The following is a 14,933-nucleotide window of genomic DNA, read 5'->3' as shown; positions in this document are numbered from 1 at the left end:
TATTCACACATCTTTCATATTTAATTCAGTTTGAAAAAAATATATTTAAAATGGAAATGCATTTCACATTTATTCAGCTCGTAATTGAATCACAAATGGCTCAATATTCAGACTCCCAAACTCTTAAACAGTATCCATCATTAATTTAAATATCAATAGGGGAAGATTTCCTAGAGGGATGTCATCGTTTAGGGAGGGAAGAGAGAGAAGAAAATGTTTTAAGCAGCTCAGAGGTTTTTTTCTGGGGGGGTTGAGAGTTATACACTGCGACTGATTCTGCCATAATCATCATCTTCTGAATTATGTATATCTTTACTTTTCTGTTAATATTATTTTTTAACATGAAAGGGTCCTTTTGCTAAGCTGCAGTAAGCAAAAGCATGCACTTACCGCAGCTTAAAAGGATTTATGACGGCACACATTCAGGCATTCTGCAGTACGGTACGTAAGTTCAAAACTGGCACCTGCTACTTGCATGCTAAGAAAGATGTTTATTTTTAGTTTAGGGGCATATCTTGGGGCAGAGAGTAGACATGCTTGTGCCAATCAGTTAGCCCATCTATATTACCACACGCTAACTGATTAGCATAGGATTACCATACTGTCTACAAAATGGGTAGGAGTAAGTGCTATGTTTATAATGACTGTGTGTTAATAGCAACACTAGCACATGATCATTAATTGGAAAAAAAAAAAAAAATAGGCCATTTTACTGATGGAGTAAAAATGGCAGTAGCATGCAGGAAAAACCTGCTTAAGGGCATGCTAAGACCACTTTCTACTGCAACTTAGTAAAAGAATCTCTAAGTTTGCCAATTATGCAATCTCAATAAAAGATCAAAGACCGAAGCACAGGGAAAAGAAATGAAGACGACAAAATGCCAGGATCTAAACTGCATATATACTAATGCAAGGAGTCTAAGAAACAAAATGGGGGAACTAGAAGCCATGGCCAATGCAGAGGACATAGACATCATTGGAATCTCTGAAACGTGGTGGAATGAGGAAAACAAATGGGATACAGCACTGCCGGGGTACAAGCTCTATCGCCAGGAAAGGTCAGGACAGAAAGGAGGAGGAATAGCCTTATACGTAAAAGAAAGCATACAATCGACAAGAATGGACACAGCGGAGACGACCAACAAACTGGAATCGCTATGGGTTAAAATACCGGCTAGGAAAGGACATGAAATAAAGATGGGCCTATACTATCGTCCACCCGGGCAAACCGGAGATAGCGATAAAGAAATGGATGCCAAGATGAAGCGAGAATGCAAAAGCAGTTACACAGTTGTTATGGGAGACTTCAACTACACTGGGATAGACTGGAGTCTTGGAAGCTCAAGATGTGCTAGAGAGACAGAATTCCTGGAGGCTATACAAGATTGCTTCATGGAGCAGCTTGTTAGAGAACCGACGAGAGGAAATGCCACTCTGGATCTAATCCTAAATGGACTAAGGGGACCTGCAAAGGAAGTGGAAGTAGTGGGACCGTTGGGAAACAGCGATCATAATATGATCAAGTTCAAGGTTGAAGTAGGAATGCCGAACAGAAAGAGAACCATAGCGACAACTTTCAACTTCAGGAAAGGAAACTATGAAGCAATGAGGGAAATGGTAAGGAAGAAACTTAGGAACACTTCCAAAAAATGGCAAACAGTAGAACATGCCTGGTCTTTTTTCAAAGACATGGTGAGCGAGGCACAAACTCTGCACATCCCCAGATTCAGAAAGGGGTGCAAAAAGGGACGAACAAAAGACCCGGTATGGATGACTAAAATAGTGAAGGAAGCGATAGGCGATAAGAAAAATTCATTCAGGAAATGGAAAAAGGACAAAACTGAGGGGAACTGGAAAGAGCACAGGAAGTATCAAAAAGAATGTCACCGTGTGGTTCGAAAAGCCAAAAGAGAGTATGAAGAGAGGCTAGCCAGGGAGGCACAAAATTTCAAACCGTTCTTCAGATATGTTAAAGGGAAACAGCCAGCTAGGGAGGAGGTGGGACCGCTGGACGAAGGAGACAGGAAGGGAGCGGTGAAGGAGGAGAAAGAAGTCGCAGAAAGACTCAACGTGTTCTTCTCATCTGTATTTACAAACGAAGACACAACCATCATTTGGAAAGAAGCAAACTTTTGATAACAAGCCAACATGGTTTCTGCAGGGGGAGATAGTGCCTAACGAACTTATTGCACTTCTTCGAAGAAATTAACAAACGGATGGACAGAGGAGACCCCATAGACATCATATACCTTGATTTCCAAAAAGCCTTTGACAAGGTGCCTCACGAGCATCTACTCCGGAAACTGAAGAACCATGGAGTGGACGGAGACGTACATAGATGGATCAGAAACTGGTTGGCGGGTAGGAAACAGAGGGTAGGGGTGAAGGGCCACTACTCGGACTGGATGAGGGTCACGAGTGGTGTTCCGCAGGGCTCAGTGCTCGGGCCACTGCTATTTAATATATTCATAAATGATCTAGAAACAGACACGAAGTGTGAGATAATAAAATTTGCGGACGATACAAAACTATTTAGTGGAGCTGGGACTAAAGAGGAATGCGAAGAATTGCAAAGGGACTTGAACAAACTGGGGGAATTGGCGGCGAGATGGCAGATGAAGTTCAACATTGAGAAATGTAAAGTATTGCATGTGGGAAACAGAAACCCGAGGTACAACTATACGATGGGAGGGATATTATTGAATGAGAGTAACCAAAAAAGGGACTTGGGGGTAATGGTGGACATGACATTGAAGCCGACGGCACAGTGTGCAGCAGCCGCTAAGAAAACAAATAGAATGCTAGGCATAATAAAGAAGGGTATTACAACAAGGATGAAAGAAGTTATCCTGCCACTGTATCGGGCGATGGTGCGCCCACATCTGGAATACTGCGTCCAATATTGGTCTCCGTACCTTAAGAAGGATATGGCGTTACTCGAGAGGGTTCAGAGAAGAGCGACACGTTTGATAAAAGGGATGGAAAACCTCTCATACGCTGAGAGATTGGAGAAACTGGGTCTCTTTTCCCTGGAGAAGAGGAGACTTAGAGGGGATATGATAGAGACTTATAAGATCATGAAGGGCATAAAGAGAGTAGAGAGGGACAGATTCTTCAAACTTTCGAAAAATAAAAGAACAAGAGGACACTTGGAAAAGTTGAAAGGGAAAAGATTCAAAACGAATGCTAGGAAGTTCTTCTTTACCCAACGAGTGGTGGACACCTGGAATGCGCTTCCAGAGGGCGTAATAGGGCAGAGTACAGTACAGGGGTTTAAGAAAGGATTGGACAATTTCCTGCTGGAAAAGGGGATAGAGGGGTATAAATAGAGGATTACTGCACAGGTCCTGGACCTGTTGGGCATGATGGACCTCAGGTCTGACCCAGCGGAGGCATTGCTTATGTTCTTATGTTCTTATCAAGGGCAAAAATCCACCCTGTTGTAGGATTGCCCCAGCAGGGAATCATTCTATTCAAATTCTCCTGCTTTTGCTACAAACTAATCTGGGGAATGGTCCCCAATTACCTTCTACTTCACTTCGAATTCTATTCCCCCATTAGATCTACCAGAAACTGCAACCTGTTTGCATACCCAAAAATTGCTGGCTGCAGATATCGAACCTTCCTGGACAGAACTTTCAAGTTTCAAGCTGGTAGACAGCAATCTTGGCTAGGTTATTTCATTGATGCTGCTAGGTTGACCTACAGCATCTTCCGGAAAGAATTAAAGACCACTTTGTTTAAGAAATTCATGTCCTAGCCAATCTTTCTCCCCACGAACATAACTACAAAACCTTACCTTGATTTTCCTCCTCACTCTAGGTATCCATATTCCCTATTTGCTAAAATTCCCTCTTCACAATTGTATCCAGCTACTCGCTGGTTCCGTTTATTTTCAATGTACAATGTAAAATAGTTAATTTCTGATAATACAACCTATGTATAGTTTTTCCTTTCAACCACCTTGCTTTCATCTACTGTAATTCGCTGATTGTACAGTTGTTCTTCATTGTGAACCGCCTAGAAGTTGCAAGATTATGGCGGTATAGAAAAATAAAGTTATTATTATTATTATTATTTTATGAAGATGCCTTTGTCAAATAGTAAAGAGTTGTCTATTTTAAGCATATTTTGTAAAGGCAACATAGGTGCCTATGTGCTTGCATACAGTGAAACTTGTTCCAAAGATTATATGAATATATGTATGTTCTATATGTATATTATAGACAGCTTTTTGAATTCCTCCCTCTGTCTCCTCATCCTTTCATGGCTTTATGGCAGCAGCAGGCTCATTTCTTTTATTTAATGTGTTATATATTGCCTGCAAGCAACTGAAGTGGTATACATTCAGGTATAGTAAATAGGTATTCTGTCCACAGAGGGCTCATAATTTGTTCCTAAGGCAATGAGAGTTAAGTGATTTGCCCAGGATCACAAGGAGCTGCAGTGGGACTTGAACCAGGTTCCTCTGCTTCTTAGCAAATTGCTACTCCTCAACTTCCTGCAAGGATGGAGCTGTGCCATTGGCTTCTTCTTTCCACATGAATTATCCAGATGATCTTTCCTCTCCTTCTCTAGTGATGGCCACAGCCATGGCTGTTCCTTTTCAACAATACTGTCTGTAGTTACCAGACTCATCCTCTCTTCCTCACTCTCTTTCATAGTCTGTTATTGAGAAAGACATGGGGGAAGCCACTGCTAGCCCTGGATCGGTAGCATGGGATATTGCTACTCCTTGGGTGTTGGCCAGGTATTAGTGACCTGGATTGGCCACCCTGAGAATGGACTAGTGGGCTTGATGGACCATTGGTCTGACCCAGTAAGGCTATTCTTATGTTCTTATTGTCTTTTCTTTCTCTACCATTCCATCCCACCTCTTACTTGATCTTCCATTTCTATCCACTAATTTGCAGTTCTCCTTCCCCTTCATTTACTTGTTCTCTCCTTTCCTCTTCCAGTGGTCTCTTCTCCCTTTCCAAAGCAATCTCTCTCCTTCACTGTTCTCTCCTTCTTTCCCCATTTCAATTTCCTTATCATTGTGTGCTCTATCTTTATCTCCTGCCTCAGCTACCTGAGCAACATGGAGACTGCATTTTTCTAGTAGCAGAACTAGGGTGATCAGATGAGAAAGGAGGTGCTTCTCTTGTCTCTCCTTGTGGCTCATTAGTTTTCCTGATCTGAATGAATCAGTGAGGTATGAGAGAAGCAGCAGATCATTAAGAAGGTCTTCTTTCTTATTCCCATTGCTGTTGTGCTGGCAACAGGGTGGCTCTATTTTTAGATAGGCCACTGAGGTTAAGTAACTCTTCTACCTTGTCATACCACCAGGGGTAGGTAATTCCGGTCCTCGAGAGCCGCAGCCAGGTCAGGTTTTCTGGAGTTGGATTTTCATGCACTGCCTCCTTGAGATGCAAATCTATCTCATGCATATTTATTGTGAATATCCTGAAAACCTGATCTGGCTGCGGCTCTCAAGGAACGGAATTGCCTACTCTTGCACTAGAGGATGGGCAATCAATTTTTGGGGAGCTCCCTTCTAATCATCTACACATCCTTCCTTCTCATTTTCTATTTTGTTCACAGGAACCAAGACTACTAGCTCGGGTATAAGAGGTTATTGAACAACTTTTAGATTAGAATAGCATACATGCATTTGGATATCTGATCTGGGGCAGATAATTTTGTGTCCCTGTGTCAATTTGCTGAGTTATTAAGCTCCCCCCTCCCCAGATGCTAATGACTTGTAAACATTCAAGTTTTTCACAAGAGGAAATGTAACACCAATACTGGAAATTCAGTGTTTGTTTAGGAGTCTATTCCACGTTACCAGGTACCAATATTTGAATATCTATCATTTGAATTGTACATATGTCACAGGGCAAAACTATTGCTACTATCTTATATCAGGTAAACTTGGTCTGACATGTAATGCCATTGGCTATAATCTTGATCTATTATTGTTAAGAGATAACACGGTTCATAGACAACGGCGCGAAAAATAAAAGCGCGCGCCGACAATTGAGCGCAGCGCGTGCCGCCGCACCGCTCTAAATTACAGTTTTTAGGGGCTCCGACAGGGGGTTTTGTTGGGGAACCCCCCCAGTTTACTTAATAGACATCGCGCCGGCGTTATGGGGGGTTTGGGGGATTGTAACCCTCCACATTTTACTGTAAACTGAACTTTTTCCCTAAAAACAGGGAAAAAGTTCAGTTTTCAGTAAAATGTGGGGGGTTACAACCCCCCCCACCCCCCACAACGCCCCCACAATGCGGCACAATGTCTATTAAGTAAAGTAGGGGGGTTCCCCCCACTTTAGCGTCAGAGCGCTAAAAACAGTAATTTAGAGCGGCGCGCGCTGCGCTCAATTGTCTGGGCACGCCTTTGTCCCGGCGCGCTTTTGAACTGACACCAATAACACAACACTTCCTTTTCCAGTATGCATGTTCCAAACCTGTTTGTATGTCTTTTAGATTGTCAGTGACGAATAGACCCACAGAATGTGTTCAGAACTCTTGAAGGAACTTTAGAGTCTGTTTTTCAACTATTTCTTTCTTTTCCCTTATGAATTTCTTGTGTTTCATAACTTGAAAATGCTTTCATGCTTCAAACTGTGCCAATAAAATCAAACTAGATGAGTAGCTTTCTTTGTAACAGTGGGAAAAAATTTAAAATTCAAAATAAATTTAGGCAAATTATTTATTTTCCAAAGGGGGATCAACAAACCCTTTTTTATTGTTAAGAAAAGCTCCCAGGAATTTATCAGAATGGTACTTTTATGATTTTCCTGTTGAATTTCATAATTCTGACAGCACTATACTGGCAACAAAGCAGAAAACAAAATCTCCCATTTATCTCTACGGAAGAAGTGTAAGTTAGACTGAGATCAGTGGGTTGTGTGTGGCACAGTGGTTAGAGCTACAGCCTCGGCACCCTGAGGTTATGGGTTTAAATCCCATGCTACTCCTTGTAACCCTGGGCAAATCACTTAATCCAGGAAAACCAAAAGAACTGCAAACAATGTACAAGATGCAGGCAAAATTTATTGTACCAAAATTAAGATGCAGTAATATAAAAACCTTTTTACCAACCAAGGGACCCGACACGGTCCGTGTTTCGGACAACACACCTTCGTCAGGGGTCCTAATGAATAGAAATACAATACTAAAATAATATACACAATATTTAAAATTTCTGTGTGAAATAAGAAAATGGTGTTGTCATGCCATGCCAAAAGAGAATGTGATGATGTGACTTGAAAAGGTAAATAATATGTATGAAACCAAACCAGTTATAAAAAATATATAATAAAAAAGTATATATACTGAAACCAGGAAAGAAACATGCAGAACAAGTGAAAGTGTGAATGAGAGTGTGCACAAACAAACCTAAATAATATGAATAAAAATGAAGATAAAGTTCAAAATAAAAAATAAATAAGTGGCACAGGGGCAATTACTAAACCTCTGTATAAAGAAATGCAAATTTATGGACAAAACACCCATAGATGTTAGATTGTAATGAAAAAACACCTATCATGGTAAATAAGGTATAAAGTATACCGCAAAGAATAAAGGTAACAACTATCTTGGAAAACATAAAAACATGACAACATATAAGCATATGAGCTACAGTTAAAATCAAAACTCTTTAATAAGATATATGTATGTAATAAAATGAGTAAAAAACAAAAAGTAATAAAATGTTTCCAATGATATACTATGATAAAAAAAACAACAAATCACATTGCCCCAGGTACATTAGGCAGAGTGTGAACCCACTGGGATAGACAGGGAAAAATACTTGAGCACCTGTATGTAAACTGCTTAGGCTATAAGTGATATATAAATAAATCGTGCAAGCTGGTTCATGGGTGATTTAGGGACCCTTTTACTAATATGTGCTTATTGTAGGTCAAAATATTCAGGCACCCCACAGTAGTTTTTGCATGTGTGCATGCTATCTATGCACTAAACAAATATTTTTTATTTTTGGGTGTTGGAGCGGGTCTGGGTGCGGAGAGTAGGCATGTTCTATGCTAACCAGTTAGTGCAGCGACATTGCCGTGTGCTGACCAATTAACATGTTAGTGCATGAGCCCTGATTCTATAAATGGTGCCCAATTCCTAGGCGCTGTTCAATGCGATTGTCAAGTCATCTGCTAGGTGCTGTTTACAGAATCGTGCCTAGAAACATAGAAACATAGAAGATGACGGCAGAAAAGGGCTACAGCCCATCAAGTCTGCCCACCCTGCTTACCCACCCCCTGTCTATGCCCTAATGACCCAATTTCCTTATCTTGACCCTCGTAGGGATCCCACATGGGTATCCCATTTATTCTTAAAGTCTGGCACGCTGTCTGCCTCGATCACCTGCACTGGAAGTTTGTTCCAATGATCAACCACTCTCTCTGTGAAGAAATACTTTCTGGTGTCGCCATGAAATTTTCCGCCCCTGAGTTTGAGCGGGTGCCCTCTTGTGGCCGAGGGTCCCTTGAGAAAGAAAATGTCATCTTCCACTTCGACACGTCCCGTGAGGTACTTAAATGTTTCGATCATGTCTCCCCTCTCCCTACGTTCCTCAAGAGTGTAGAACTGCAATTTGTTCAGTCTCTCTTCGTACGAGAGACCCTTGAGCCCCGAGATCATCCTGGTGACCGTCCGTTGAACCGATTCAATTCTGCGCACATCTTTACTGTAATGTGGCCTCCAGAATTGCACACAGTACTCCAGATGAGGTCTCACCATGGCCCTGTACAACGGCATTATGACTTCAGGCTTTCGGCTGACGAAACTTCTATTGATACAACCCAATATCTGCCTTGCCTTAGATGAAGCCTTCTCCACTTGATTGGTAGTTTTCATGTCTGCACTGATGATTACTCCTAAATCTCGTTCTGCTGAAGTCCTAGTTAAAGTTTCTCCGTTCAAGAAGTACGTCCTGCATGGATTTCCGCTTCCGAGGTGTATGACCTTACATTTCTTAGCATTGAAGCCTAGCTGCCAGGTTGAGGACCAACTTTCCAATGTAAGCAGGTCCTGCGCCATATAATTCTGTAAACTGCATTCACTTACTATATTACATAGTTTGGCGTCATCGGCGAATAGTGTTATTTTACCTTGAAGCCCTTGAGTCAGATCCCCTATGAATATGTTGAAAAGGAGTGGACCCAGGACCGAGCCCTGCGGCACTCCACTGGTCACCTCCGATGTTTTAGAGAGGGTACCATTAACCACCACCCTCTGAAGTCTGCCACTCAGCCAATCATTGACTCATGCAGTTAGTGTCTCTTCTAACCCCATCGATTCCATCTTGCTTAGCAGCCTGCGGTGTGGGACACTGTCAAAAGTTTTACTGAAGTCCAGGTACACGACGTCCAAAGACTCTCCCAAGTCCAACTTTCTTGTTACCCAGTCAAAGAAGCTGATGAGATTGGATTGGCAGGACCTACCCTTGGTGAATCCATGCTGACTGGGATCCCGAAGATTCCCTTCATTCAAGATCGTGTCCAATTTGCTTTTAATTAGTGTTTCCATGAGTTTGCACACTATTGATGTGAGACTCACCGGTCTATAATTTGCAGCCTCTGCCCTGCAACCCTTTTTATGCAGAGAAACGACATTAGCTAATTTCCAGTCCAGGGGAACTTTCCCCTTACTTAGGGAGAGATTGAATAGCTCAGCCAATGGTTTCGCCAGGACATCGCTCAATTCTCTGAGCACTCTTGGGTGCAAATTGTCTGGTCCCATGGCTTTGTTCACCTTGAGTCTTGCCAGTTCACTGTAAACTTCACCTGGTGTGAACTCAAAATTCTGAAACGGGTCTTCTGTGCTTTGTGTTGCCTTCAACTGCGTACCGTGTCCCAGTGCCTCACAGGTGAAGACTAAGCAGAAGTATTCATTCAGTAGTTCGGTTTTATCGGAATCTGCTTCCACGTAACTTCCGTCCGGTCTTCTAAGGCGTACTATCCCGCCTGTGTTCCTTTTTCTGTCATTAATATACCTGAAGAAGGATTTGTCCCCCTTTTTAATGTTTTTTGCCAGAATTTCTTCCACTCGAAGTTTTGCCTCCCTAACTGGCAATTTTGACCGCTGTAGACCTGGTCCTATATTCTACTTTTGCCTCTCTTTTCTCCGTGCGCTTGTAGGAGAGAAACGCTTTTTTCTTCTCCTTAATGAGGTGCGAGATCTCCGCGGTGAACCATTGGGGTTTATTGTTTCTTTGTCGTTTATTTACTGATTTTATGAAGCGGCTAGTTGCTTCAGTTGATTTCAGTGTTAACCACTTAGCTTCTACATCATCGGTCTCCGCTTGGTCCTGCAGCGTCTGATGGACAAAATCTCCCATGCGTGCGAAGTCTGTGCCCCGGAAATTGAGTACCTTTGTTTTCGTGTTTGATCTAGGGAAGCCTTTCCTAAGGTTGAACCATACTATGTTGTGGTCGCTGGAGGCTAGCGTATCTCCTACTGAGACCTCTGAGACGCTTTCCCCGTTGGCGAGTACCAGGTCGAGGATCGCCTGGGCCCTAGTGGGCTCCGTTACCATTTGTTTGAGACGTGCTCCCTTTATGGAGGTTAAGAGCCTCCTGCTACCGCTGGTTGTCGCTGAAAATGAGTTCCAGTCTGCATCAGGCATATTGAAGTCCCCTAGCAGTACAGCTTCTCCTCGTAGAGTGATATTCTCTATGTCTTCAATTAATTCTGCGTCCATGTCTTCCAGTTGTCTTGGGGGTCTGTATACCACACCTAGATATAGGCATTTTTCTCTGCCTCTTGCCAGGTTTACCCAGAGGGACTCCCCGGTGTACTTGACATCTGTGATCCTGGTGGTTTTGATGTCCTCTTTAATGTATAGAGCTACCCCCCCCCTCCTAACCTGCCCTCTCTGTCCTGACGAAGTAGATTGTAGCCCGGTATAGCCATATCCCACCCATGTGAGTCCGTGAACCAAGTTTCAGATATTGCCACCTAAATGTTTTTAGGCGCTAGTAGGCATTAAAACCTTAGGCGCACTGCAATTTAGGCCAGGGTTTTCTTGCCTAAATGAGTGCACCTAAGTGAAACCACGCTCCAAATCCATCTTGAACCTGCCCTTAACTATGTCTACTTGCCGGTAGGTACTTCAATGTAGATGCCTACCTCAAAGTGGTAGGGCACCTACTGAGTAAGGCGTCTACCAGCAAATTATTTTTTTAATGATTTTAAATTGTTTTTTAATGGTGCTTTCAATTATCAATGATGATTAAGCCAATTAAGAAAATTAAGTTAGGTGCCTAGATTGCGTCAATCTAGATGCATAACTTTAGGCGTATTTTATAGAATCAGGGCCTTCATGGCTACAAAATAGGTATTGATAAGTGCTCATGTGCTAATGGCCATGCTCTAATGGGAAGATTAGCATGCAGCCATTATTTCCAATAAAGAAAAAACAGCCATTTCTTGGCACTGCTAAAAAGCCTTAATGCAAAGGAAGGACCTGTAATGGGGACAGCACAGGCTACTTTTTAGCGCTGCTTAGTAAAATGTCCCTAATCCTTTTTGTCTTTAAGGAATCTGCCTTCAGGTGTCAGTTACTGTCGGTTCTAGTGACACAATTTCGTGATATAGACATATGTCCACACAAACTGGATTACTACCACTAGTTTATTTCAAACAGGTCATTGAACAGCATTCAGGGAGGAAGTTATTAAGCTATGTTGGGGCAGTAACTCACATTATTTGCCCCTTAATATGATTTACACTGATGCAGGTTGTGATGTCCTAATGCAGTGTGCTCTTGGTGCATATTAAAAGCTGGGTTTAGCCAGTAGAAACCGCAGCTGGGGTTATTTTACAACCTGGCAGTATAGGGCTTCCAAGTCACGGCCTGATACTGTCATGTCATCTCATAAAGGGGCCAGCATTTTTACTGAAAGATGTGGCTACAGCACCCCCCTGAGCAGTAAGCCCCTGTAGGACTCCCAAATCAAGCCTCCCCCTAAAGTGAAACACCAAACTGTCTCCCTAACCAGAAGCCCTCCCCCCCCCTCCCCGCCCTCCAAATTCTCCTCTCCCTCCACCAGAGACCATTTGGTCTTTTTCTGGTGTCATCTAATATCCAGTCTTCCCATTAGCCTGGTTAGGACTGTAACTGTCACTCCCTCTAGTCCCCCCCCCCCCATTCTGCCTTAGAAGTACACAAAAATTTATTTTGCTGCTATTTTGAATACAGGTGCCTGATGTGTTTATCCCATTAATGAATTCTTTTTTTTTTATTATTAGAGTGGCTATTACTACTACTACTCTGTCGCTGAATAAGATATTTTTTACTAGTTAAAGCATAGCTAGTTTATATGTCTGTGGTAATTGGGGAAGAAAAGAATTGATCATACTTGACATCTCAGATTGCTACAATTGTCTTTTTAATGCAGGAAGAACTTGGCGGGAGTAAAGATGATGCTTCAAAAGTGGCAGGTAACCAAACAAATCTAATATGGTAGTAGTGAAACAAGTCATGAGCTTCGTCTATATTTAAAGAAACATATCATCTAGGCACCTGGCAGTTTCAACGTATAGTAAATACAATCTGAATTCTTCTCTTGACTGAGACAGATAATTCACTTTTAAACCTTATTCTATTGCATGGTTGGATGGATGTTTCACAGATCATAAATAGAAATCTGTCCAGTAATCGATGTGGACAGAGGGTTATTTGGCATGCAGTGATGAAGTGAAAAGGACAAAGTGTGCGTTTTCGGTCAGCTCTGTTTTCCCAGGTGTCTTTGTATTTGGAGCTGCTTACCTTTAACCAGTCATGAAATTGACTTAGTTTCTATGTCCCAACAAAGGTTTTCGTAACTCTACACAATAAAACAGATGTTATCAGTCCTGAAATGTTCACTACCCTTCTTTATCTTAAGAGTTCTGTTTTCTCACATTGTTTTCTAATAAATTGCTGTATTGTATCTGAAATGACTACACTACATAACACATATCCCACACATGCCTATATAAGAAGTTTGGACATTCCCAGGAATAAAATACAATGCAAGTATAATACATTCCCAACAGATAAAATCTAATCGATATAATAAACTAAATAGAAGTCACAGAACTACTATATATATTATACAAAATAACATTCCCCAAGGGAATAGATGTTAGATTACAATTGGCTAGTCAAATATTTATTCAATAAAAAGGTCTTCAATAATTTTTGAAATTTTCAGTAGTCAGCCTGACTTCTCATAAGATGTAGTTACTCATTTCAATGTCTAGCAGCTTGATATGCAAACGTGTTGTTAAAAAAATTTCTTGCATACAATGTTTCTAGGATTAGGATAGTGAAGCATTAGAAATCCCCATCAATGTGTTTTTAGGTGAGCTGTGCATTCTTTTGAACAATGAGGAGGGTAATTCTATAACAGGATGCCTGGAAGGGGCCTATAGGCACCTACTTGCCTTTATAAAATAGTAGCATAATAGCAAAAATGTGAGCCTGTAAGTTAGGCACAAGCCTTCATGGTTGCTGTAGAGCTAGTTTGTGTGTGTGTCTAATTTATTTGAGTGGGTCCCATCCAGACTCACCTATGTGTATGCCCACCTGTAAAATATGAACTATAGAAACGAAAGAAGAAATCCAACAGGAACTGCAGTGAAAATGCGGTAACAAACCAAAAAACAAAAAGAACTGCAGACAAAATGTACAAGATGCAGGCAATGTTAAATGTGGTTAATGTTATCACCCTTCAAACAAACCTAAGGACCGTGTTTCGATAAGCACGCCTTCTTCAGGAGTCCAAGGTTGATAAGGTTTGAATTAAACCACAATAAAAATAATAGTAAACAAAAGCCTGTGAGAACTCTTGAAAAATGTGCATCAACACACTTGGCGAAAAAAACTTCTACCAAAGTAAAACGGTATGAACTATATACAATATGAATGTATTTACAGATTAGAATAAGTGGAACTTGTCTATGGTCTAGCTGCCTTGAGTAGGTCTGCTCTTACTATCAAAAGCTAAGCAGGGTCAGGCCTAGCTAGTACCTGGATGGAAGACCACCTGGGAATACCAGGTGCTATAGGCTGAGGGGTCCTATGCTGTGCAGCAGCAAAATAGTAGAGCCACACACTGCGCAGGAGAAGGCAATGTCAAACCACTCCCTTACTTCTGTGAAACATCACAGGGTGGATTCCTCACTGTGTGTTGCCATGAGTCGGTGGCCAACTCAGTGGCATAATTTGTCCATAAGAGGAATTTAGATGCTGGCTCATGTATATGCAACAACAGGAAAATCAGAAGCCCAGTAGACAAGCCACAGTTAAAAATAGCACAACCGGCCTCAAGAATCAGTACAGAACAAGTTTATTAGGGGACTTGACATGGGCCTTGTTTTGGCAAAATGCCCATGTCAGAAGTGTTTTAACATAGGTAAATTGTTCTATTCAATCTTTTAGAGATGGATTAGTCCAGCATTTAGACAGCATTGCACCTGGAAAACTTTAATTCCGCGTATGTAGCCAGAACGAGTGCTTGATACTGTGGGATAACTCCACTCATTCAGTCCTCTTCATCTATACTAATTCTTGGAGCCTATTGTGCTATTTTTTCTGTCCTCAGGGAGTTTTTTTTTTCTAAAAACATGCATCCCGATTGGCTGCCAGATGGTGGTAGGACACCTACTGCCGCCTACAATCGGGACACCCATAAACAGGATCAGCTCCTTGGCATCTATCATTATTTTATAGAATTCCCCTTTAAATGAATAGTGCTTAACATTTAAATTCATAAAGGCCAAGTATCTGTTCTGTCTAAGTCTTTTAATTAAATTAGGCTAGGCATGCCAATGTAGACACCTAACTTTAGGCAGACTATATAGAATTTGCCAGTAAGTGTGCACTTGGCAACTAATAGTAGGCATCAAGTAACAAACTTAGGGACAGTTGGAGGGGGGGG

General features: G+C 41.7%; 1 protein-coding gene across 4 annotated transcripts in view; it reads left to right on the top strand.

The window, feature by feature from the left end:
• Positions 1-14,933, top strand: part of WDFY4 (WDFY family member 4) — a 613,830-nt gene that overhangs the window by 449,047 nt on the left and 149,850 nt on the right. For all 4 annotated transcript variants that reach the window (XM_033941175.1, XM_033941176.1, XM_033941173.1 and 1 more), the window contains exon 48: positions 12,408-12,450. In XM_033941175.1, the coding sequence (XP_033797066.1) occupies positions 12,408-12,450 (43 nt within the window). The remainder of the gene's footprint in view (positions 1-12,407; positions 12,451-14,933) is intronic.

The sequence above is a fragment of the Geotrypetes seraphini genome, chromosome 4 (genome assembly GCF_902459505.1).
Source record: "Geotrypetes seraphini chromosome 4, aGeoSer1.1, whole genome shotgun sequence".
Lineage (NCBI taxonomy): Eukaryota > Metazoa > Chordata > Amphibia > Gymnophiona > Dermophiidae > Geotrypetes > Geotrypetes seraphini.
This window is presented reverse-complemented; position numbering and strand designations above follow the sequence as displayed.